The sequence below is a fragment of the Odontomachus brunneus genome, unplaced genomic scaffold (assembly GCF_010583005.1).
Source record: "Odontomachus brunneus isolate Ranch 3 - 2012 unplaced genomic scaffold, Obru_v1 Obru_scaffold_144, whole genome shotgun sequence".
NCBI classification, from domain to species: Eukaryota; Metazoa; Arthropoda; class Insecta; order Hymenoptera; family Formicidae; genus Odontomachus; species Odontomachus brunneus.
The window spans coordinates 708,653-733,652 of NW_022639594.1; the positions used below are offsets into that span (position 1 = coordinate 708,653).

The window sequence follows — 25,000 nt, forward strand, 5'->3', positions numbered from 1 at the left end:
ACACACACACACACACACACACACACACACACACACACACACACACACACACACATACACCGTGGAAAAATTTATTTCGTTCGAAATAGTAATTGCGGCGTGTATAACGCAGCGTGTTTCGAGTGTTTCGGTGCGCGAATCGGACGACACGCGAAATCGCCAAAGTAGCGTGTTTTTCGCGGTTTCGTTTTGCGGTTGGTCCGCGGCCGGCGAATGGAGCCGGCGAGTGTGGAGGAGCTGCTGCCGGCAACGTGGACGGCGGTGTGTACATTTATTCGGTTGTTATTTACCCTTTGCACGGAGCCGTATATCATTTTTACGACGGTCGGCCGAGACGGGGGCGGAGAAGCGGCGGCGGCGGCGGCAGTGGTGGCGGCAGCGACGACGGCGGAGGAGGAGAAGGAGGCTGAGGGTGAGGTCGTAAACGAGCGCGAGAAGCATCGACGCGCAAAATGCGCGAAAACCGCAACGCCAAGACTCCCGGAACGTTGTTTCCTCAAGCGTAAGAAGTGTTCGTGAGAATCGGCTGAAACACACAGAGGCTCTCCAAGTGCCATATTGTCTCCGGCGGGGAGAATTCGAGCGATGCCGTTCGCAACACCTCGACAAATAACGCGCTATTTTCCTTCGCAGCTTGATTAAATAAAACTGCTGCGTCGAGCGGCGTGAATCCACGCGCGACGCAAACGCATCGGCTCGATGGAAAAAGACGAATGTAAAAATAGCGCGGTAGAGTTGCGAGAAATATCTCACCGGCTGATTGTAATACACACGGAAAATACGGTTTCCGCGGAAATATGAAAAATTAACGTGGGAGGCTACGCGAATTAAGGAAGAAAAAGAATTTTATTGCGCTCGCCGTAAACCGGGTGCCATGCATTTATTCTCTTGCTATTTACCCTTTGCCCCAAGGGTGTGCGTTATTTTCGCTATAAAAGACCTCGCGCGGCCGTGGGATGAGGGCGGAAAGGGTGGATGGGGGACGCGTGCAAAGGAGGAAGGTACACGAAGAGATCGCGCGCGTGCGCGCGCGTGTGTGTGTACAGCTATACACCTATACACACGACACATATATCCGCAACGCGCACATGCCGAGCCGCGCGGATGAAAGTAGAGCGAAATATTAAAAAGCACTCAGCCGCTCTCGAAATTCATGTAATCTAGAAAACCGTGGCAGGGAGGGGTGCTTGTCCCGCGACTCTCTATCCGGCGCGCACCCCGCGGCAAACAACGCGCCGCACCGACGAGAATTATTGCGGCTCTCCCTCGCGCCGGTCGTGGTACGCGGCATCGGCCGAGCACGAGGCGATCCGGGTTAAAGACACGTCGCGGAATTAATGCGCCAATAAATATTTAGAAACGTATAATTTTCGCTGTACGCTATGCAAAGTGCACCGTGCTGGCGGGCGTGCATTTATTCCGTTGCTATTTACCCTTTGCTCGCCAGACATTTATCATTTTTACGGGCGGGTGGACGGGCGAACCGTGGAGCGAGGGTGGAGGAATGGCAAGGGAACCAAAGAGAGAGAGAGAGAGAGAGAATAAGAGCGACAAAGCGGTACGAGCGGGTCGTGTGGCACGAGACCGCGAGTCGCGCGCAGAGGGAGACGAAATATTGGAAATGAATTTAACTGTAATCTCCGAAATTATACGAAATCTAAACGTGGAACACGAACGTTTCTTCCGCGGCACAAGATCCACCTGTATCGTGAAAAAGACGAGCTCCTCAAGCACGGAACGTAGTTAACTGCCTAGCCTTCTACCTGGCTACCTGCCTAGAGCTCTACCCACTCATCCAGCCCGCCACCACTCCTCGTCTTCCGTCTCGGTCGAAGAAGCTGCAGCGCGAGAATGAAATCTATTACTGGCTGGAGGAGGAATCGTATTTGTGCTCTCGCGAGCTCTCGATGCTCCACGCACGCGCTCGTTGTCTACCCTGTTTATCCCGCTGAAGCCCCTGAAGACAGTGGTGCTTCCACACAACGCGGCTGTTCGAGACGCTCTTCTCGCGCTTGCTTCGCACTTTTTCGACGATATTCCCGCGCGTCACGCTCGGAGAAAAGCGTTCGCTGTCGGCATTCGCTCGATCGGCAACGACGTCGAGAATTCACGGCGATACGGGGTAAAATTCATCCGCGATCATCCCATCCCGGAAAAGAGACACGTTCCTCACGTGATTTCTCTGTTTCCAAGTGGGAACATAGACGGCGCGACCAGCGCTGCAGAACCACTGGCTTAAAGAATATGTATCATTCGCGAGAAGATAATCGAAGCGAAACACGTAGTCGAACGGAACAGGGGAGGGAGAGAACGGTCGGTGCGACGAAGCGAGAGGGAATAACGGCGCAGACAGAGAGAACGACAGATCGAAGGGAAAGGTCGTGAACGAGACGGGAGAGAATCGGGCGAAATATTGGAAAGCTGGCTGCGCGGCAAGATAAAACGTTTCATAAAACAGACATCGATTCCGTATTACTCGGCGCGCCACGTCGACGTGAATCGACGAGAGTCTCGCTGGAGTGCTCCTCGAGCACGGCCGCGAAGGATGGAGGAAGCGAACGGTCCTGTACCGGGGCGCATAAAAGGAGAAGAGGGCGAAGGAGAGAAAGGGAGAGAGAAAGAGAGAGAGAGAGAGAGAGAAATACGCATTTTCTTATTGCATCTCGTACCGTATTCTCTCGTTCTCCGCCTTCGTCGCTTGTTCTATTCCCACCACTTCTCGGCCGCATCCGCGCTGCACTCCGTCGACGTCGTCATCGTTGTCCGCGTGAAATTCAAGGAAGAGGAAGAAAAACCTTTATGCTGCCACAACTAAGCCTCTTCCGCGAGCACACATACGCTCAAAGTGAAACACCGTGTACGAGAAAGAGAGAAAAAGGCAAGGGAGAGAGGGAAACAAAAGATACAACTCGATTTTCCCTAAACCCGGATACGATACAATCGTGCGCTCGCGCTCCGTCCATTTTCACGTTGGGATCGTAAAAGTTATTAGACCTCGTAAATAATAAGAGACGTATAGTATCGGGGTCGGCTCGTAAATAACTCCTCGCGTTTTTTCTCCGCAAGTTTATTCTCGCGTGGAACGTTTCGGGCTGCCGCGTCGTACGCGATGAACGCGACATGATTATTGTGATATAATTAAACGGCAATTAAATATCAAATTTTTCGCGAGGGAAAACGCCGCATTTCATTTCGCGCAATTATAAAATCATAATGTTTGATCGTTTTGGCAAAGCGATTGCAGAGGGATAGAGGGAGAAAGATAGAAGAGCTTTAGTGTCAGCAATACGAGCAACGCGGCGGTACTTTCGGCTGAATTCGGATTATCAAATAATAACTTTCCTTCCGAAGCGATCGTGAATTTCGCTGAACATGTACATCGCCACTTTCGTTAATAAAATACGTGATTTCGCGCTGGCGCGGGCTTTTGACATTACGTTTACATCAAACGACGTCCGATATTGCGCTACGCAGGCACGCACGCGCACATACTCGCACGTACACACACTCGCATCTCGGGAGATTTTACGTTCCCATTAATGTATAGTTACTATATTATGCGCGCATATAATTGCAGTTAATGTCAAACAGGAATCGTTGAACGCGCACCCGTAAAATTTCATTTCGGCATTACTGCGAAACGCGAGATTCGGTAAAAATCAATTGCGAATATTTCCCTTTGCTCGATTCCGCCTCACTTCCGCCGTGCTTTCTTTGATTGCCATTATCCGGCGGATTTATTTCGTACAGCGCGCGTTTTATCGCTCATTATCAGCCGACTAATGCCCCCTTCAATCGTCCATCGTATCGCGCGCGATTCGCTGAAATGTCACTGGCGGACAGTTGTCGGACAGCTACGTGCGCGAATTCGCCTCAATTTGGCGAATCGCGCGCGTACCTCGAGCGGTAAACCGTAACGTAACGTAAATACCGTAGATTACCCGGCGTCGAGCAACGCGCCGCCGTGATTATATTTTCCAATTATCCATTGTAATCAGCCGACGCGCGCGCGCGGTTCGATTTCGATCGCGCTCTCGCACATCGGGCCGCTCTCTCGACCCTTTTTCTTCGGCCAGTCGTATCTACGCGGATATCGATGAAACGGAAATGAACGGTGTCCGTTCAAAATATCGGATAACACGGCTGCGATTTAATTGCGTTATCGCCGGCTACCTGCACGTCCACGCGCGCGCGCGTGCACGATAATTATTCGATCGATTTGAAATAATTATATCGGCCCCGTAAGCGGGTAATACTCGATACTGCCACGGTTCGCTGCGGTGGTCAATGAATCGCAATGCAGATTTTTTCAGCGCCACTTCCAACCGACCGATCCTCCCGACCGCCACCTCGCGATTCTATTGTCCGCGTCGCTCGGCTCGGAACCTCTACTCTTCCTCCTCCTCTCCCTCCTCCCCCTCCTCCTTCCCTCCTTCTCTTCCTCTTCCTCCTGTTCGCGCGCGAGGCTCGGATTTCATTGGCCGGAAATTGCGATCGTTTTCTATGTATACATATCGGAATACCGCCGTCGACCGTGCCGTGAATTCTCGAAATTCCCGCCAATTGTCTTACAAGCTGACGGGAGAAAAAGGAATCGGAATCGCGGCGCTGTTATTCCGAGCCAAAGAAATGAAATGGGGTTAACGGGGAATGAACAACCCTGATGGGTAGCGGTGGGAGAGATTAAATCGCCTGATGTAACAAGCCTACCTCGAGTGATTGTTTTACTTTGGGAGAAATGTTATAAATGCTGGTCGAGTACATCAAATTATTCGATCTATACGTTTTATTTAAGCATGTTTACTTCGTTAATTATGCAACAGTTTGACTAATAATTAAATTATTAGAGTTACGATGAATAAATGTAATCCTAAGCGTTAGTATCTTTTTTACGTTGTTTCATTGGCTATTTATTTATAATAAATAAATAGCCGCAACTTTCTTTAGATGCGACTAATTCTAGCAAACTATGTGCAAACAAGGTTCTTAGGTATACAACGGAGACCCAGTCGCGGTTGTTGATGTGAATATTTAAACTGTGGCAGCATAACTCGACACTCTCTCTGTCGAGTTATTATTATTCTCCCACATAGTTTAGTGGAGTATATCCACTCAAATCTAAACGCTTAAAATGATACAAAAATTTCACATAACATTTATCGCAGCAAAACATATTCGTAGTTGGAGTTTCGTGTGATTTATCTGCACATTCATGAGAAATTTAATACTGAATATCGCAATTTTGCACATATAACGCCTTATGCGAAAAGCGACACGGATGACCATTATTTCAGTGTAACGAAGTACACATTGGAATGATTCCTGTGAAAACAGAGTTAGGAATATCGCTCTTAAGTTACATTCTCCGAAACATACCTTTTGCTAGGAAATTTTGCGGAAAATCCGCAGTATGTGTACGGTGGATTTTTGGCAGAATTCTCCTCGTCGAAACGGTCGTTTTGGAGCGCAACCTGATACGTGCACTCTGGAATGAAGTTGACAAGTCGCCTAAACGGAATCCTTCTCCTATTGCAGAATCGACGCGCGAGAGAAGCCAGTGACCAAGGCGCAGCATTCGTCAGACTCCGGCGTTTTCGGACCGCGCGCGTTCTTCCGCACGGCCTTCCCGAGCCCGGCGGTTCTGGTGATTGACGACATAAAGCGGCACGACGCGGCCACGTACAGATGCAGGGTGGACTTCCGGCAGGGTCAGACGCGCAGCTTCCGCTACAACCTGACCGTGATCGGTGAGTACCGGATACGAGGATTTCGTCGCGCGTGTAAAGCAGCGCCGCGTGTTTGAACGCACCAGGATCCGGAATATCTATTATTCAACGTCCACCTGTGTGTATCTCGAAGCCTATCGAATCCAGCGAGAAGCGGACTCTTGCTTCGCTGCAACGTCATCCGCGCCAACGGCGCGACGTTACCGAAAAGACGCTCCCGCTCGCGCGCGTAAAACGATATCACGCGTAATAAAGGGCTTCGGGGGAACTCGTCGGGAACTGCGTGGAAGGCTGAAGCGCATAAAGGGCGATATTGACGTGTTTGAACAGAGACAACGACGTTTACGCGAGGGACAGGAGTGCTTTTCCGCGCGCTACTTTTCCGTTCAATCAAAAAGAGATTGTGGCGAACTAATTTACTGCGGCTTTAAAGAGGAGCCCTAAGGCGCGCATTACCCTCTCGTGGACGTTGCCGGATGGAAAAGGGGAGAATTGAGAGTGATTGAGAGAGGGGAAGAGCAAGAGAGAGAGAGAGAGAGAGAGAGAGAGAGAGAGAAGAGAGTGAGAGGCATTCGCTCGAAAAATCGATCAGGCTCGGCGGCACGCACGGCGCGCCGCCATGAAGAAACGATTCGCAGCGATCAGATCGAACACACGACATGGAAGGTACGAGCCGGAGTATTTTGCGAGGGCACGAGGTTCCGATCGATCTTTCGCTCAGTTTCGAACTTGTGCACCTATTTACACACACACACACACACACGCGTGCGCACGTATACCTGGTTCAGTCGTTTTACCGGCGCGTACTACCTCGCAAAACCCGGCGGAAAGTGACGGCGGCGGGAGGGGTGGTGTAGGTCTGATCAAACAAATGCAGCGACTGCTGAAAAATGCATGAGCCAATCGCAGACGCGTTGCCTCCGTTTCGCCGCGCGTATGCCGCTGCTTTCGCGCGCCACGTGGTCACGCTGAAACCCGGCCAGCGTCGCCGTAGCCCACTATTTCTCTGACCCATTTTTGAGCGTTGCGCTCTTCTACCCCAAGCCCTTTCCCTCAGCCAGGCGAATTCGGTCGCGACGCGTTCGCGACGAATCCACCCCGAGCTCTTACATAAATACGACATTCCGCTCCGCCGTATTCCTCCTCTTGGCGGATAAGCGTAGGGATAAAGGGCGGCAAACAAGCCTCGACGACGACGACGACTACTACTACTACTACTACTACTACTACTACTACTACTACTACTACTACTATTACTACTATTACTACTACTACTACTACTACTACTCTCATATGCACAGCAACACGAAGAATCCCATGACCGTCATTACGACTCGCGTCGCTGGGTGATTTCACTCTTCCGCGTTTCCCTTCGCGCGCGATGGGCTTAAAGTAATATTCCGGAAACCGTGCTACTTTCTTCGCGACGAATGCGCGAATGCGGCGCTGTTGCGAGTTGATCATAAAGTCCACGTCGTATGAAGGTGTAACTTTCATGGAGAAGCCCCTTCAAAGCAGTCGCGGTAACGGAGTATGCTCGAATCTCGGGATATCTCGTATAGCTCGCGGCAGGAATATAACCCGGAAAATCCTACTGCCGATCCTTCGATACCGGAATCCATCTTCGGCGCCAATCCCGCGTCTCTCTTCGCCGCCCCCATCGACGAGAGGTTAAAGAGCGGTATAGTGAAAGAGAAGGACGAAGGGTGAAGACGCAGAAAGAAAGAAAGAGAAAGAGAGAGAGAAACTGGAAACGGCAGGGGAAAGGGACAAGGCTGGTGAGAATGTAAGTGTCGCAGTGCAGATTCCGGGAAAATCGGCACGAAATTCCTCGGCTTATCCCTCGGGCGATCTAACCCTTTCCGGTAATAACCGAGCGCGCCTAGTGTTTCTGAAATGTTCGAGCGGGACATTCGACATCGAATATCCATATAAGACCGCCGGCTACGGAGGTATCCCGGAATAAACGGGTCGTATTTTTATTGACAGATTCCGCCGGCCGGGATACATTTCTCCCCGGTCGAAAATGTCGAGGGAGGAAACGTCGTCACTCGTCGTAGCGACTCCCGGAGGCTGCTATACCGCAGAGTAATGTCTCCCGGCAATTTTTATAGATATTAGAGAAAAATCGAGAGCCTCGAGTTAAAATTCATGAATGAATTGTTAACCATCGATTACACTCAAAGACAGCTAATAATCATAAACGTTTCGATACCTTCACCGGGAGGGAAGAAAAAAGAAGGACACGCGAAGACTTTGAATTAAAAGGCACAAAGAGAACGAAGAAGGGAGCAGTCCGACCGAAGGCACACAATGTACGCTCTGCACGTGTATACCCAACGTTACGCCTTTTCTTTACGCCGCCGTTTCCCGCATACAGTTGCGAGCCTTAATTAAGTCGATATTTGTCGACGAAAGGGCGGTCAATCGCGGGAAACGCCGTCGCCCCGCGAGCAATCCATTTTCCGCCTCCTTGGTCTCGCGCTTTGTCGACACGCTCGCCCGCACGTATCCTCAAAATGTTCCCCCGGAATCCGCCTCGCAAGGACCACGACGGAACGTCCAATTCAAACGTACTCGCGGTATTCCAAAAAGTAACGAACGAAATTGGCCCCCGCGGGTGCGGTATCAGACCTCACAGAGGACAAGGTATTTTCATCAGAGAAGATTGGTTCCCGAGAGTTCCTAGATTGCGTCTCTCTTTCTCTCTCTCCTTCTCCCTCTCTCCTTCTCCCTCTCTCCCTCCGACTTTCCTGGACTTTTCCGTGGTAGCCTACCTACCTACCTACCTACCTACCTACCTACCTACCTACCTACCTTCCTACCTATCTAGCTACCTTCCTACCCACCCACCCGACTATCTAGCTATCTACCTACCTACCTTACCTACCTACACGCCAGCGATGCAATGTCCGAGCGCGTCTCTTCCGCTTTATCTTTTCCACCCACTCGCAAATATTACACAGCACGGAGATACCGCGGAAAAATACGTATCCGGAGCTCTTCGACGTTTAGCCTTGCATGGACGCGAGCGCCGTTGAGCGAATCCCGACGTACACATGTGTAACGTTCAGCTGCTATTATTTTCCGTAGCGTGCCCCGTTTAAACTCGCCGAGTTACGCGGGCATTGAAATTCTTATTGTGACCTGCGTTGCGGTCTTCGCCGGCGTCGCGTATGCGAAAAATTTAATGTACACACGCGCGATTCGCATGACCGTCCGTGCAATCTTGTACCCGCGGGACGAGAAATCTGATCTCTCAATATTGTGGGTCTCGCTCTTTTGCCTTTTGCAAAATTATTAATATTGCAGAATTACTTTCTGATGTAATACTTGCTGGAATTACGAGGACTCTCCGATATGATGACGTCTTCTCCCGCATGTCCCAAAGTTCACAACAGAGGCGGGAGTTTGCGGAAGACCGACGTGTGCGTTTAAATTTAATCGGGATATAGCAGTCTCTCCAACAGAGAGAGAGAGAGAGAGAGAGAGAGAGAGAGATCGCGCCGATAACTCTGGCGAATCGTCGGAGAGCCGAATATCCATTTTGCGATAACCACGCGAGCGTGCATTACGATCACCATGCGGCTGCTCATTACATAGTATAAGGAACGTGGGCGACGAGATACGCGCACGCACGATAGGCCACACGCATAAGTAACATATCTGCATACGTTCCCGCGAGCACAATGGCTATGCGCTAACTCACACTGCCAAGCACCGTCTTATAGATTAGGCTAATGCACCAGCGTTCACGCGGTATTGTTGCACTATCGTATTACAACGCACTGCGTTATGCGCGCACAATATTATTATCCGGCGTAATCACGTAAGTGTATTACACGCCGCGTAGAGCGCGCGTTGCGTAATAGTTAGCGTTAGTCACTTATACGTGAGTTTCGCAAACGCGTCGTGTCTCTCTTTCTCCTCCCCCCTCTCCCTCGCTCCCTCTCTGCCGAAATACAGGCGTACGTCACCTCAGCTATCTCGCAACAGACTGCGAAGACAGGGAGGTGAGATTTCACTTTCGAGACGTCTCTCGCGAACGTAAAAAGCGAAGGAGTCCAGGTGTTTCTCCATGAGTATGTGTGTGTGTGTGTGTATATGTATGTATGTGTGTACCTCTCGGTAAATATCTCTAAAGAGCCGCGTGTAAAGGGCGAGATAAGGCGAAGGGACTCGGTGGATTTCTAAATTGGCCACTCAAACTCCTTCTCTCCTAATAGAGACCATTAGAGTCGGAGGAGAGGACATTGAGATAAATAAAATAGAAGGGTACTGCGATTCTAAGAGCTCGAAGAAAGAGAGAGAGAGAAAGAGAGAGAGAGAGAGAGAGGGAGAAAAAGATAATGGTTTAAAGCGCGAGAGCGCGTATTGGTGTACAGACGTGCACGAGTAAATTCAGAATTCGAGGATTCCGTGCGGACGACGAGGACGGTCGTGGGGTTCGCGGGAGCGTTCGAGGGGCTGCGCGGATGATCCATATCGTAGAACAAGAAACACGTGCTCTCACGCCAAGTGCGAGGCAAAAATTCGCGCCCGAACGTCCGCCGTGACACTTCGCGCGATGTATCACCGCGTTTTTGCGCTCCAGATAAACGATCGCGAGGAAGGTAAAGGGTGCGCGGTGGGAGTATAACAATATCAGAAGAATTCCCGCGACGGCGGGCAACGTTGTTCGTTTACGATCTTACTTTTCGTATCCTCCAACGAACAACCACGAGCACACGGTGGCGAGACTCGTCGTCGCAAAATTATGTTAGACTGTATTTGTCAAACGAATCCCCCCTCTTCTTTTGCATATAGCAGCGGCAAGTTTGCGACACCTTTACCTCGATAAACTTCGAAAAGTATGCGATGTCCGGTGGGAAAATTTCTTTTCTGAGTATCATTACAAAAAATAAAATTTCCTACAGAATTCCACAGATGCGTTGCAAAATTCATTGGAAAAGATATGTCGCAATGTTCCTGTCATTGATTATGTGTTAAACACGGCGCATTCGTTATTGGACTCCACTCTCCGCGAGAGTTCACGTCCGTTATTCGCGTTCGCGTTTATCTCGTGAAAATAAAACCTTGATTAATTTATTAGACCAAAACTCATTAATCTTTTTAATTGTTCATATCGTCTCTGGATATGCGCATACATTATGACTGCTGAGTATTCGGTATATCTTCATTTGACATATTGACATGTATTGTATTACATCACATCATGTCATATCACATCATATCATATCGTGTCAGATACGACGAGATTAACTGAATTTTGACCCAGTAAATGGTAATCTTTATCATTCTTTATAAAAGTCACTTTATTATTCTTAGTTTCTCATCCGCTTATCGTTTTTCTTTTCTCTTTCTTTTTGCCTTTTAATTATTTCTCTCTTCGTCCAAATCGATCGCGATTATTCCTATCGCGTAATTCTCCGCCGTTCGTCTCTCCGCGAAGATAAAGACCAGAGACATTCCCGAAGGGGTGTGCGAGCTCGCGTGACGACGTCGGTGAAAAGAAGGATAGCGCAGATTAGAGAGGGGTGAATTAGAATTTCAGAAATCCACGCGGAACTTTTCGCGTTAGCTCAAGTCAAACTCCCCACGGCGAATGGGGTGCGAAGGAGGAAGAGTAGAAATGGACGTGGGGTGGACAAACCCCGTCGTTAAGTCTTCCCTTAATTAACCTAACCTTTTCCCTCTCATTCGCCCGGCGTTCTCGCCTTCTCTCGCAACCCCGTTTTCCTCTTGCACTCCGCTGCATACCGTGTCTCTCTCTATCTCTCTCTTTGGGCTCGTTTTAACCTTCTCATTGCGGAGGAAAATCTCCACTTACGTTCCTTGCGAGAGAAGAACACGCTCGGCGCGACGCGACGCGGGCCAAAATCGATCCTTTCGTCTCGTAGTTGAAATAATATCGGGAGACGCTCGCGAAGTTGCGGATATAATGCAAGTAGAAATTAAGCTCGAAATAATATAAAGCGTCTTTGTCGCTACAACGAGCGCGCCGCGCCTTCGAGGAATAATTCGAGACGGACGAAAGCGGATTATCGAGCGAGCCGCTATCGCGGAAGGAATTCGGATTGGAGTTTGCGTTTCCTCGTGGATTTAATCCCTCAAGTCCCCTCCTGCCCCTCCCCTTCGCCCAACTCCCCCGCAACTCTGTCTATGAAATGCATCTTTTCATCTCGCGTCGTTAACGCAAGCTTTTGATAGCCTCTCATCGATCGCACATAGCGTCAGCCATGGCATCCATCGACTTTACTTATTCAGCCAAGCACACCGTATGAAAAACGCACGGGGCTACCGATTGGACACCAGCGATTCGTCAGCAGGGGAATCCCATTTCCAAACTCGCTATCTGTTCTGCGGTTAAGCTTCGAGGAAACACGACAAACAATTTCCCAGCGTAACACACGACGGAGGCCGATAGAGAAAGAGAGAAAAAAAGGGAGACACAGGGAAAGAGGCACTTTCCTCGAGAACCGTTCGAGAACTCGCGAACTCGCTGTAAGTCGCCATGCGCGAAAGTAGTTTTACAAATCGCGAATGCGCGCGTCGACTCGCACCCACGACAAAGGAGATCAAGAGTTAAACGATAGCGCGAGCGAGCGAGCAGGCAAATGCGCGTTTGCAAAAGTGAGCGGCGCGCAAAGTCGATAAACCAATTCAAAGGACTGAGAGAGAAAGAGTCGCAGCGTGTGACTTCAAGAGATACAAATAACGCGGAGCAGAGCACTTTGACGCGCTCGTGGCGGCGCATCAAGACCGGCGAAAAACTCATCTTCATCCCCTTCGAGCCGAAAAGGGCCAGCGTCGCAAAGCGCTGAGCAGAAATTTGTTCCACCTTTTTAAACCGACGCGCGCGCACTCAAACATACACGCATCCGCCGGCGCGATGAGAGAGTTTGTTGTATCTAGGTCGGCAATCCTTTTTTGCCAGCCGGCGCAGATATACGGTTATACTCTATGCGTCGCCTAATGGGGTATAAGTGTGCCGTTGCGCGCGTGTGAGGGACGCAAAGGTGGCGAGAGAGTGGAAAAAAGTAGCCTGCGCTATTCGTCGTCGTGTAGCGGTGCATAATCGAGCTCCTCTGTGGCGAGGTTAATTAACCAACCATCCCCTGTTCCTTCGTCGCTCGCACCACGCTGATACTTGCCGTGCACAAATTGAATCGCGGGTCCATCGCGTTCCGTCGAGAGACTTCTCGACTCGGTTTTTCCTCGGTTCACCATGACCACGTCGTTCGAGTCTGCTCTCGAGCGCCTACCCCTTCATAAAGACGAGGCACGAACGCATATTATTCTTTCGACAAATCGTCGCGAACTCGTCACTCGTTACCTTGACGTCGAGCTAAAGAGAAGCTAAATGCTGCGTTAATTGCGACTACGCACCTCCTCGTGGTAGACGCGAGTTCGACGACGTGTACCGGCGCCTTGTTAGCATTCAAATTGTTAAAACGACATTTCGCATTAACGAGAGCGCGAGGATGCGCCGCGCAGCAATCCGCAACGACGTCTGCGTCTCGCTGGTCTCGTACCGAGTAACGAGCGTGCGAATCGTAAGCCTCGTAGATACGTACGTACGTTCGTTCGTTCGCGGAAGAGCACCACCTACTACCGCGATAACAAATCGACCCCGATATTTCACTCGATAATAAGTAGCAAACTGACCGCAGCCAGGAAGGATCCGCTGGGGTGGGCGAGAGGCCGCGGAATGCCGGAATGCGCCGGCGAGAGGAAAGAGTACGAGGCGAGGGCATAAAAAGAGGGTGGAAGCGGGACGGGGCGACGGCAGCGGCGGGAGAGATTGGCAAACGGGATTCGAGATCGGAAAAACGGTCCGCGAAGTCGCATGAATTTATGGGCGACATAAATCCAAGTTGCCGGCTCGCGCGCACCACGATTTTCGGAGGCCTTTGCGGACGTCGGCCTCTCTTCCTCTCTCTCTTTCTCTCTCGTTCTCCCTCCGCGGGGTTCGCGCCACCGTCCACCCCTTTCTTTTTTCCCCCGACAAAATCGGGAAAGACGATTCGCCCAGCCCCGTCGACGATGGTCGCGCGTGTGAACCGTCAACCGTTCTCTCCTCTCCTCTCCTCGCGTTCGACAACACGATATAAACGGCAGATATGACAATTCATAGCATCATAGCAGCAAACGGGGCGGACGCGGATTTAAGCGCACATTTCCGGCTCGGAACGAGGCGATATATGGATGGATCCCTCTGATCCGACGCCACGGAAATCTCCGGCCGAATTTTGCCGACGATGGGTGGCTCTCGTTAGGAGCAGGCGACCTCAAGAAATATCGTCACGTCGCGCGCCATATCGCCGTTTTGTCGACTGCACGTCGAGAATTTAATACGGCAAAATGAACCAGCCGCGCGAGCAAGCAGAATGAAATCTAGAAGACCGACGATCTTTCATTAAAACGACCTTGGCGTGACGACAAAACAAAGCCCGCGCGCGTACACGCGCCGTAATGGAAAGTGATTGATGATAGTTCGTTAAAGAGTATCTTGCGCTCCAAGTATCGCGCGACCGCGAGAAAATGTCGTCTCTCTTGGCGTCTGGGAGAGGAAAGAAACGACAGAGTGGCCGATTCGTTTACGTGCGAACGTAAGTCGAATTTGTTCCAATAATATTTCTCGTGCGCCTTCAACAATCCCGCGCGACAGGATTTGTTGCTGAGGAGAAATTATTCGATCGATGGAAATTGGCAGATTATACTCGCGAGTCGGAGAGTGCAAATTGCGAAAAAAATAATCCGCCAAATAAAGCGAAAATATTGGCGAAGTATCGTACTAATAATAGTCACTCGATATCAGATTTTTTTCACCGTTACTTCGCGTGGAACGAGATTGGCCTCATTATTTAACCTCGTCGGTACGTACGCGCATGTTTGCTGTACACATATGATGAATTTTAAATAACCGCGCGGATTTAAATCAACTTACAATATATTTTAATGTAATTTCGATGAAAAACATATGTTTCCTCCTGATTGCTCCGTCGTACATATTTCGACGAACGAAATCATGGGATCATGGGCGAAAATCAGAGGATTTTATACAAAATCACGTATTAAAAATAAACATCATCAATGCCTGTATAGGCTGCGGAATAAATTTCAGCATCGCGGAATATTACCATTTCTCGCAAAAGCTCAATCTCGTTATTTCTTTAACACCCACCAGCAAACTCATCGCCCCTCACCGACATTCGACGGGCTTTGGATATACTGTACAACAGCTAAAAATAAAAGACACGTATCTTTTTATACGTGCTCCCTCGCACTTTCAAGGGTTGAAGCGACCCCTCGAAGGAGATCAAATTGATTGCGAGCGAACATCTGTGAGGTACATGAAAGGGATATTTTAGGCAAAAGTTTTATGCTATCACGTGCTCTCTAAAAGAGCGTATATCTGAATTTTTCAAAAATATATTTTTCCTTTATATTCGCAATCCTCGAATGACACTTTTGAAAAATTCAAAAACGGATTTGGGAAGGATGTTAAATTCAACTTTTGTCTCGAACATTTTGTCACGTACTTCACGGCCTCGAGCACATTCGCCCACAATCAGTTTTATCAAATTCCCTGCGAGGGATTGATTCAAACTCTAACCGAAAAAGCATACATGTTCAAAAATACATGTTCCTCATTTTCAGCTGTTCCACGATGTATCCAATGCGCGTCGAAATCTGTGTGTGCGGGAAATACTTCCATATATTTTTTTATCAAACGTCGAAGATCGCGTCGAAAAAAATCTAATTTTATTTTTTTATGTCTTCTATATTTTTCTATATTTCTATATATTTACGAGATTTTGTATTGGCTGATATTTTTTCTCTGTTAATTTCTTATTGCTATAATTCCAAAAAAACAATAGCACGCAGAAAAATATCATTTCACTATTAAGAAAAGCAACTATTCAGTTTACTTTCTTTTTAAGCAATCGACAAAGAATATATTTTCGACAAAGAACAGTCTCTTGATAATAGTCTCAAGATATAATAAATCATTAAATAAATCTCATTAAATAAATGTAAAAGAATTTCATCATCACATGTTTCTTTAAAAAAGGAATTTATTTTTATTACAAAAATATTATAAAACTGTATTCAATAAAAAGCTGTCTCGATTCTATGCAGTAAGCAAACCGAATTTTTATTTTTAATTTGATATTCTTGAAAACACTAAATTTATCAGGATTCAGAATGCATTGGACAAATTGTACACCTGTAATGAACTTATGATGGATTCACGGATATAGAAACTCATAAAATACTCGAAACAAGTAACATTTACTCGGACGCAGTGTGTGCTTTCTGTATGTGGAATTATGCCAAAACGTTTACACGAAATATCCTCGCCTCGCGACGATTAAGCAAGCCGCAGAATCGACTCGAGGTCGCACTTAACGTCTCGTTCGCCAACGATCGCATTCCGTATCGCGTACACGTGACCCAGCCACCGTCGTCGGCTAAAGTCGATCGGAATCCACGCGGTGTTCCGCGCGTCAAGAACGAGAGGACAGGCCGCAGCGGCGGCGGCGGAGGGCAGAGTGATTAAAGCCAAGTTAATGTATCAAACAGCCGCAGCGGCCGTGCAAAACCGGGCCACCTATCCACTTCTCGGCGACTGCTTCTCGTCCCGACACGCGTCCTCTGCCGCGCCCGCGGTATGTCTCGGTTTCGGCTTACTGAACTATGTGTACGTCGACGACGGACGGGCCCGTCTCGACGGCGGCGGTGGCGGCGACGGCGGCCGTCGCGGTGCAAGGAGAACGCGCTTCGCTAGCTCGCTCGCTCGTTCGCAAACGCGGGTTGTCACCCTCGGCGTGATAAACTGCCGCGCGCTAACTACGCGAATTATTCCAAGTAGATGCCGGGCTTACTTGCTGAAGAAGTTCCGCCCGCACATCTCTCGGGCGGGCCTCGAGCCTTATACACGCTGCGCGAGCGAACACGCGGAACAAACGGGTCACACGGCGGCGGCCTCCTGGAGAAGGGGATGCGAACGGCGCTATGAAGGGATGCGAGAGCATTCCGCCGCGCTCGCACGAGCCCCTCCTTGCGGGCCGGCTTCTATGATCTCGCGCGGCTAACCAAAAACGGCCGGCCGTAATCGCGTTAGTTGCCGGAGGTATCCGAACACCTCGCAACTAATATCGGTCGTGACCCGCCCCGCGATTTACGTTATCGTTTGCGGCGCCGATCCCGAGATATCAGGGCGGTCCGGCAGGAGGGTGAAGATCGTAAGGTTGCAACAGAAGGGATTTCGTTGCCGCGCGGCTCACAGCACGTTCAACGACTTACAATCCGCCGACACGGCCGTACGCCACGCGTTGCGCAGTTTATTAAATAAAAAGGGATAGTCATTTGTAATCGGTTTAATTATTTAATCGCAGCACGACACAATCCGGCTACTCGCGCTTTATACATCTCGCTGGGAAATAATATAAATGGAAACGCGTCGCGCAGATGGAAAATTCGAAATATTCAGTCACGCGTATTACACACAACGATTTAGTAATAAAATCTAAATAATTCCTCGGCCGGACGGATAAAATTTATCCGAGCGTGCCTCTAACACAAACATACACACGGACAGAGAAAAAGAGAGAGAGAGAAATCGTTTGTGTCTGCGACAAATATACCATAAATTTCACGACTATTTTTAATTCTCGAGCGAAGCCACGTTAAACGACAATATTACTAATTAACAAGCGTTTTTCGTGCGTTGCGAGTACCCCTTTCCGGCGATCCTATGCGATCGTTGTCGAAATGAAAATCCAATCCCCTCGGGCGAACGACGTCGCAATGGGAATTGCGACTGCTCGCAGAGACCGATTAAGCTCGTCGGTATACAAGCGAAACGGTCGTCTCGAGATGTGATCCCGGTTCTTTCTTACGACGGTGCGCCCATCTTATAAGATGGCAATTGTCGAGCGGGAAATCACCGGTTTCTCAGCCTCACTCTCCCTCCCCCCTCTCTCTTTCTCTCTCTCTGTCCGTGTGTACCCAAAAACTGCTGGTAATCGCGCGAGCTTTCTACGAGAAGACTCGTGAGAGCCAAACGAGCGCGGGCCACCTGTTTGGTCGTACTTGCCAGCGCTCGCTAGTATTGTAACTGGTGACGCAACCAGTCCCTCCACTCCCTCCGGCACGAATGTAATTAGTGGGGAACTGAACAAGGATTGGCTATAACGGGGACATTCCGGTTAAACAAATTGAAAAGAACTGATAAAAATATCCGAAAAAACGGGCACGATAACCAAAATCAGAAAGAAAGAGAAAGAGAGAGAAAGAGTAGTTTGAAGAACAAGCAAAGATGGAATTATTAAATTTGACGTATTCGCGATGAGGAGAATAAGCTGCGCGAATTATAAAACGAAGCGAAAGCCCCCGATTGGAGATGCTGTCGAACACGCTTGCGATAAATACGAAACGCGAAATCCCTTACGCGGGGAGAACGCGTGGCGCGATTAAAATCATTCGCTCATAAATCTTTTGATTTTAATAAATCCCTTTTTAATGGGGTGATACAGACGCGCGGGGCGGGTATCAAGAGCTTAACGAAATCTACGGCGCCGACTAAGAGCTAAAGCTCTCGATGAGCAACTCGAGGTATTTTAAAGCGATAAAGTATCACACGGAAAAATCCAGTTCTACTGGCGCGATGTTTTTCCTCTGGAGAGCGGATTCAAGCCCGCCGATCCCACCGCCGCCTTCGCCTCCGCCTCCTCCGCGGTCTCGATCGATCTAATTGTAAGTACACCGGCGACGGCCGCCGCGACTCGATTCAGATGCAAATCATGGCAAACGAACTCCATTCGTCGTCGTCATCGTCGTAAGTTCGCGAGGGCGAAGGCCACCGAACATTGCCGTCAACGTGGAATTTGGCGGCGAGAATGTGTCCCAGCACGGACAACTTATGGCGCGAGGTTTCCTAGCGAAAAGAGAGAGAGAGAGAGAGAGAGAGAGAGAGAGAGAGAGAGAGAGAGAGAAATACGTGACGAGTGTTCATTCGCTGCGGGTGCATGTCGCCTCGCCTCGCCCTGGCGTAATGTTTCGCAAATATTGGCGTAGAAATCGGCTCCTTCGCCCTGCGGCCCCTGGAGGACCTTCCGCGGGATCTTCTCCGGTCTCCCAACCCCTCCCGGCCCCCCGTCTGCCGTCGAGAAGCCAGCAGTTGATCCAACTGCAGAGACCCGAGCCTAAATTGGCCCGATACATCCGACGAACGTGAAGCGAGTACATAACTCGATAAGCACACAAAATTTTCCTCGCCGTGTCTACCCATCCCGACGACGCGAGGACGAAGACGACGGCGAATATTTCAACGGGTGCGCCACAGCCGCGAGCGTTCTACGCTCGCCGTTTCGCCGAAAGGATAGTCCCGTGCTCTCGTACACGTCGCGCGCGCGTATGAGCACGGGAGATCTTTATTGCACGTGACGACTTTATTGCGACCGGGCCGTCGGCGCGGTAGAATTTCATCCAGATCCCGCCTTTTTGCTCCGCGAATTATTATCTCCGCGCCGCGCCTCGCCACACCTCGCCGCAATAAACGGAACGTGTAAAATAGCGCGGCATTATTGAAACCGTCGACTTTACGACTCGGGCGATTCGCCGATCAGCCGATCGATGTGCTAGACCGAACATCGCCGATGTAATCGTACGTCACCGCGATCAATTCCGGAGATGTGCACCATCGGCTTCACGTAAGTCACGAATGACGCTTCACGTAACGCCCCGTAGATCTAGAAATATGTCTGGGATAATGAATTCGTTAGGGGTGCGACGCGCTGAAACGCTTTCGTCTCGATGTGCGGAGAGGTGTGCGTCAAGATATAGCGAGCGTGAGATAAAAATGAACCGACTCTGATGTATAAAAAGAAGCCGAGTTTTCGTGCAGACCAAATTATAGGAAATATAATTAGAAATGCAATTATAGGAAATATAGGAAAAATAATTAGATATTAATTAAACGTGACACACCTTATTCGCATTTCCGACGTTTTTGCGCATAGATATTATAGTTCTCCTTCAGATAAATTTCTCTCAATTTTGTCATATTTTTAAGAACGTAAATATTTTTTATTTAAATTTGCCATGTTTCTAAGAACACAGTAATTTTTTTAATAGCATATTTCTCAGTTTGTAAAATATAAATAAGAGATATATATTGAGAAAAAAAATTATTTGGTGTTTATAGCTATAATTAAATAGAAAAATAATTATAAATTAGTCAAGAAAACCATTTTTAAATTAAATTTTATTACAATTTCGTCTACTGAAATAACCTTATGTGTATATTATTACTACCATTTTAAAGCAAAGAATAAATATAATTCGAACAAAAAATGACTGTAATTTTAGTTAAATCAACTATTTTTTTTCTCTCGGTGTATGAAATGAAAGGATAGTCAATTATTGCAGAATATCGATCTATGCCTCGCGCGGTTACAAAATTCTATAGTAATTTTTCCTATAAAATTCTCTCCAACGTATGCAACGTGTAAAACGAGAAACCACTCCATTAGAAAATTATATTTATTCATATCACACTATATGTATGTATGTGTGTGCAGATGAGAGCAAGCAGATTCTAAATAAAAGTCAACCCTTTCGTTCTAGCGTTAACGATAAGAACCGCTTAATTATTTTGCTGCGCGACCTCTCGCGATCTCGCCGCATCCTGCGAGATGAAAACCACTCGCCCTATGCTTTGCGCGAGACCGACGCGCGCAGAGGACGACCGGCCGGCAGATTTTAATATTTGCCGTCATATCTCAGCGGGGCGAACTTTCGACCGGAGCGAGCTGACTCTCACTTAAAATCACTTTATACGAATCGCGAGCACTTTTTCATTCGCCGTTTCGTAGCTCTCGAGTCCGAGCGGGGAAAGACTCCCATCGCCTCGTCCCTTTTCCCGACCCATAACCCATATCCCATGGATAACTCGCGAAAATCCATTTCGCCGTCGACGACTTCTGGAAACGCCCGCATTATTCTTGCCGACCCTCGCCTCTCTTTACATTATCCCGAAGACGTATGGTGTCGGATAACATTTTTCCCGAAAAACGTCGGCGGCGTCACGACGGCTCGCGTAGTGACATAGTAGCCGGCAGTTTTGTGGCGGAAAAAAAATTCCATAATGCCGCGCAAGTGAGCCGATCCCGTGTTATCGTCAGCGATGTACTTCGTCAACGCTTCGCCTATCGTTCGGACATATTGGCGAAGCATTTGTCTCTTAGAGTGTTTTTACACGGAGCCCCTCACAGCCGCGTGTTCCACTCGACTCCACTTTACGTTCCCTCGCGATATTTTTCATGGAAATAAATTTTATACGCACGTACGTGTAATTAATTTTGCGAAAAACCGTTCGAAAGGCGAACAAAGTGGGCAGATTTATGTTCAAAATTTACTTAGTTGAAAATAGACTTAGTTGATGAAATTGACAAATGTTCTCGAAATATCCAGCCTTTTATTTCCGAGTGATAAAAGCACAACAGCAAATAGATTGAAAACGCTCATTGAGATAAGATTTTTTTCTTTTTACAGATTATTCCTTTGCTTCAATCTACGATAATAAAACATTGATCTTGTTATTGCGACGATAGAAGGAGCGAGAGCCAGAAATTAGACGCGGTTCTATCGTGAACAAGAGAGACTGCAACAAGCCTGCCGAATAAAATGTCACGTTTCCTTCGAATCGACGATAAAAAAACTAACACAGATGCTTGCGTAATCGCGTATCGAGACGATTGCTCTTTGTTTCAAGTCTCTACATTGATTCGTTCGCGAGTTTTACTCTTGAAACCTCCGCATGCTCAGGAGCGGCGAACACAACCGCTACGCTGCAACGCTGTCGCGCGAATGCGGGCCGAGCAAGGGAGCGCGAGTGCGAACTCGAGCTGTGCGCCGCACATGCGCGTTGTAGACGCGACCGCGTGGCGTTTGACACTTGCAGGATGAGGCGCGCGCGAGGAGAAGGGAGCGAGCACGTGTTCGCGCGATCAGCTGATATAGTGGGAAGAGGCCCGCGCGTCAACACGACGCAGTGTGCCAAAAACTTAGAGCATATATATATGGAGGGGGAATTGCGTATGCCTTCTGTAGACCAAAAGTGTGTCTAAGATATGTGCGAGAGAGAAAGGTATACATTCTCTATGCGCCAACATGCGTCAGTTGTTACTGGACTACAAAATTATTGGTTTCAATATTTTTTTACTTGAATTCTATCAACTTTACCGAAAAATAGCAAGAGATAAAAATTGTTTATTTTCTTCTCATAGAGCTCGGAGAATTTTTTCAGAATTTTGTATTAACTTTTTAGTATTGCATTTTCTTGCGTTTTCTTGCATTTTCTTGAAATACTAGAAAATTAATACAAAATTCTGAAAAAATTCTCAGAGCTCTATGAGAAGAAAACAAATAACTTTTATCTCCTGTCAATTCTATAACCTAACTTGTCAACTTCAACGCATGCACACAGAGGACGAATAGGAACGTATAAAAGTATGAAACTTTTTTTAAAATACTCGTGAATAGTTCTATTATGTCTCACAGCAAAAAATTTGAAAAAAGTAAACATAACCCCAAACTCCATTATCTGTTACCCCTAATTACCGCAAACTTCATAACACCATGGTCCGAAAATCCATCACTTCAAACCTTATGATCTCAACTCCTAAACCTGATTACCCACGAGTTAAAAACCCCATACTCTATAACCCCATAACAGGATTATAGGGTTTAGAGTTTTTAACTCGTGAGTAATCCGATTTAAGAGTAATGGGACTATAAGGTTTGAAGTGATGGAGTTTCAGACCATGATGTTATGAAATTTGAGGTAATTAGGGATAAGAGGTAATGGAGTTTGGGGTTTTTCTGGGGTTATGTTTACTTTTTTCAAATTTTTGACAGTAAGATATTATAGTAAAACTATTCACGACTATTTTAAAACAAACTTCATCAAAAATCGATGCAAATCGATGCAGATTTGTGATGTAGGCAGAATTTTGTTCACCAAATGTGCTTTTTGGCACACTGTGCGACGTGGGGGAACGCGGACCAGCTCCCATTTTCGCGAAGCACCGCTATTCAGCAGGTGCCGCTGACTTAACTTCGATAATGCCGAAGCGATCGAAAATGCGGTTCGATACACTCGTCGTCGACACTTATGAGTCGTAGCGATTCGAAGTTGAACTCGTTGGAAAGCTGAGACTTTCGCATCTCCGATAGAAACGATATCATTTTTCCGTGATGCAAGCGTTAACTACTGAAGCGGATATAAAGTGTGTTTAATAAGGAAAAAAGCAATGAAAGCTTTCTTCTGATTCCGATGTTTCTGGAAATCGATCCATTTGTTTCGCGAAGTTGTGTGCAGAGGTGAGATGATGTACGAAAATTGCTGATATGCGTATATTGAATGCCGCCCGTCGCACAGTAGTATAAATCGCTATTTTAGCCGGACAAAAAATACGAAACAAATGTTGGAAATCTCTTTCTACTTTACTTCACTCAAGATAACAATGAGAAATCGTGCTGCGCACGCACCTGCTGTGAGGTGCGGCAATAGCTACGCGCCTGAACACTTACGCGGCATTGGTATAAAATGGCGTACACACATTGAGATGCAAAACATGGTTAATAAATGTGCATACAAATAGTTGTAAATTTATTTGTGTAAGTAGCACATAATAAATATTTTTTTTGTCAGTGGTAAATCTGTATTATTCAAATATAGACATATTATGTACGCTACAAAAAATGTACCGGGTTTTGCCGAAATACGGCCTTTATGTTATTATACTTGAGACATTTTCACATTATTCTGAGCAGATACGAACTGCGGTTATTTATGGTATAGAGAGGAGATCTAAATTTAAATAAATATACTCAAATTCAGAATTAACAGCCCAAAAAATATAAAAAAAGTCGTTTGTGCTAAAACTATCTATTTATTTGAATTTTGTCCGGCTAGAATAGCGATCTATACCACTGTGCATCGTATATTAGTAACCGCCAGCTGCGGTCATTGATGCGTTTATAATGAATAAATGTTTAAATGTGAAATATCGGTCTGCACAGTTTAATCATGGATGTGATCATTTATTTAATCATCGTCTATTTTCCGATAGAGAGATTCGGTTTTTTTGGGGTAAAAATTTATTAGTAAAGTTTAGATTCTTATAATAGAAAGTACTTAATTTTCGAGTTAAAACGAATTGAAACTAAGAAATCTTACTAAATAGTTATAAAAAGACATTTATAAAAGGTCAGTCTTCTCCATTTTAAATAAACATAAACTATAATTTAAAAAAAATGATAATGAAGAGCTTTTTCGGATTCTGATATCTCGGAAAATCTTCGTAAAATTGCACAAAAGGAAATGTGTTAAATTTTTATGGAAAAAACGCAAGAAAGAAAAATTAGATAACATTAAAAATAAATAAATAAAAATTAAATCGCTGATATCTTGATATCTTAAATCTCTGATATCAATAATTCCGTAATACATGTGTTACATGACAGATTTAGTTTACAAAAATGCTGAATATCCTGTACGTAATAACGTCCTGTACATCTAAGTTCATTCGCGGCATTTATACCGCGCGCGATTCCCCGGCAGATATCTAAAACCAATAAAGACCCGCAGACACATTCTCGCGTCCACACTGGCGGTTAACGAGGTACTAAGGAATCCGAAGACAGCCATTTGGTGGCTGAAAATTAGACCACTTAGGCTTAAACGACCCTGACGATTGCTCACGAGAGCTGCCGTAACTTTTAAGTCTGGCCGGCTTGGCGAAGACACGCCATTGTAATTACGATTCGATTCGGTTATTGAAGGTTAGCGCCGGAGCGAGAGGAGATATCACGAACTTGGACAAGCGCGACACGGGAACGCGACCGCACGAGAAACCGTAAAATATGTTTGACAGATTCATATCGGTGTCGTGCGGAGAACGCGTCACCCGCACGTGCAGTTCTCCCGTCGGAAAATAACAATTTACGCGAATAAGCGGATACTCGTATAAGCTCGATCTTAATCTAAATTCTTAACCTGACGAGAGAGAGAGAGAGAGAGAGAGAGAGAGAGAGAAAGAGAGAGAGAGGAGAGAAAGAAAAAAGGCCGAGAGAGAGGGGAAAAACAGCTTCACCAAAGCCACGGATGTTTATCGCGGAGAATTTCTCTCATAGTGGCCGATCGCTTTTCCGATACTTCCGAGTCACTCGTACGTCCATTAACGGCTACATCCGACGCG

The 25,000-nt window shown here is 47.3% G+C and overlaps 2 protein-coding genes across 11 annotated transcripts in view; one reads left to right on the forward strand and one right to left on the reverse strand.

Annotated features, from left to right (window-relative positions):
- Positions 1-25,000, forward strand: part of LOC116850399 (nephrin-like) — a 539,959-nt gene that overhangs the window by 406,690 nt on the left and 108,269 nt on the right. For all 10 annotated transcript variants that reach the window (XM_032828638.1, XM_032828641.1, XM_032828642.1 and 7 more), the window contains one exon: positions 5,536-5,747. In XM_032828638.1, coding sequence (XP_032684529.1) covers positions 5,536-5,747 — 212 coding nt within the window. The remainder of the gene's footprint in view (positions 1-5,535; positions 5,748-25,000) is intronic.
- The window catches only part of LOC116850410, a 198,430-nt gene that overhangs the window by 91,621 nt on the left and 81,809 nt on the right, over positions 1-25,000 (reverse strand). The gene's annotated exons all lie outside the window — the stretch shown is intronic.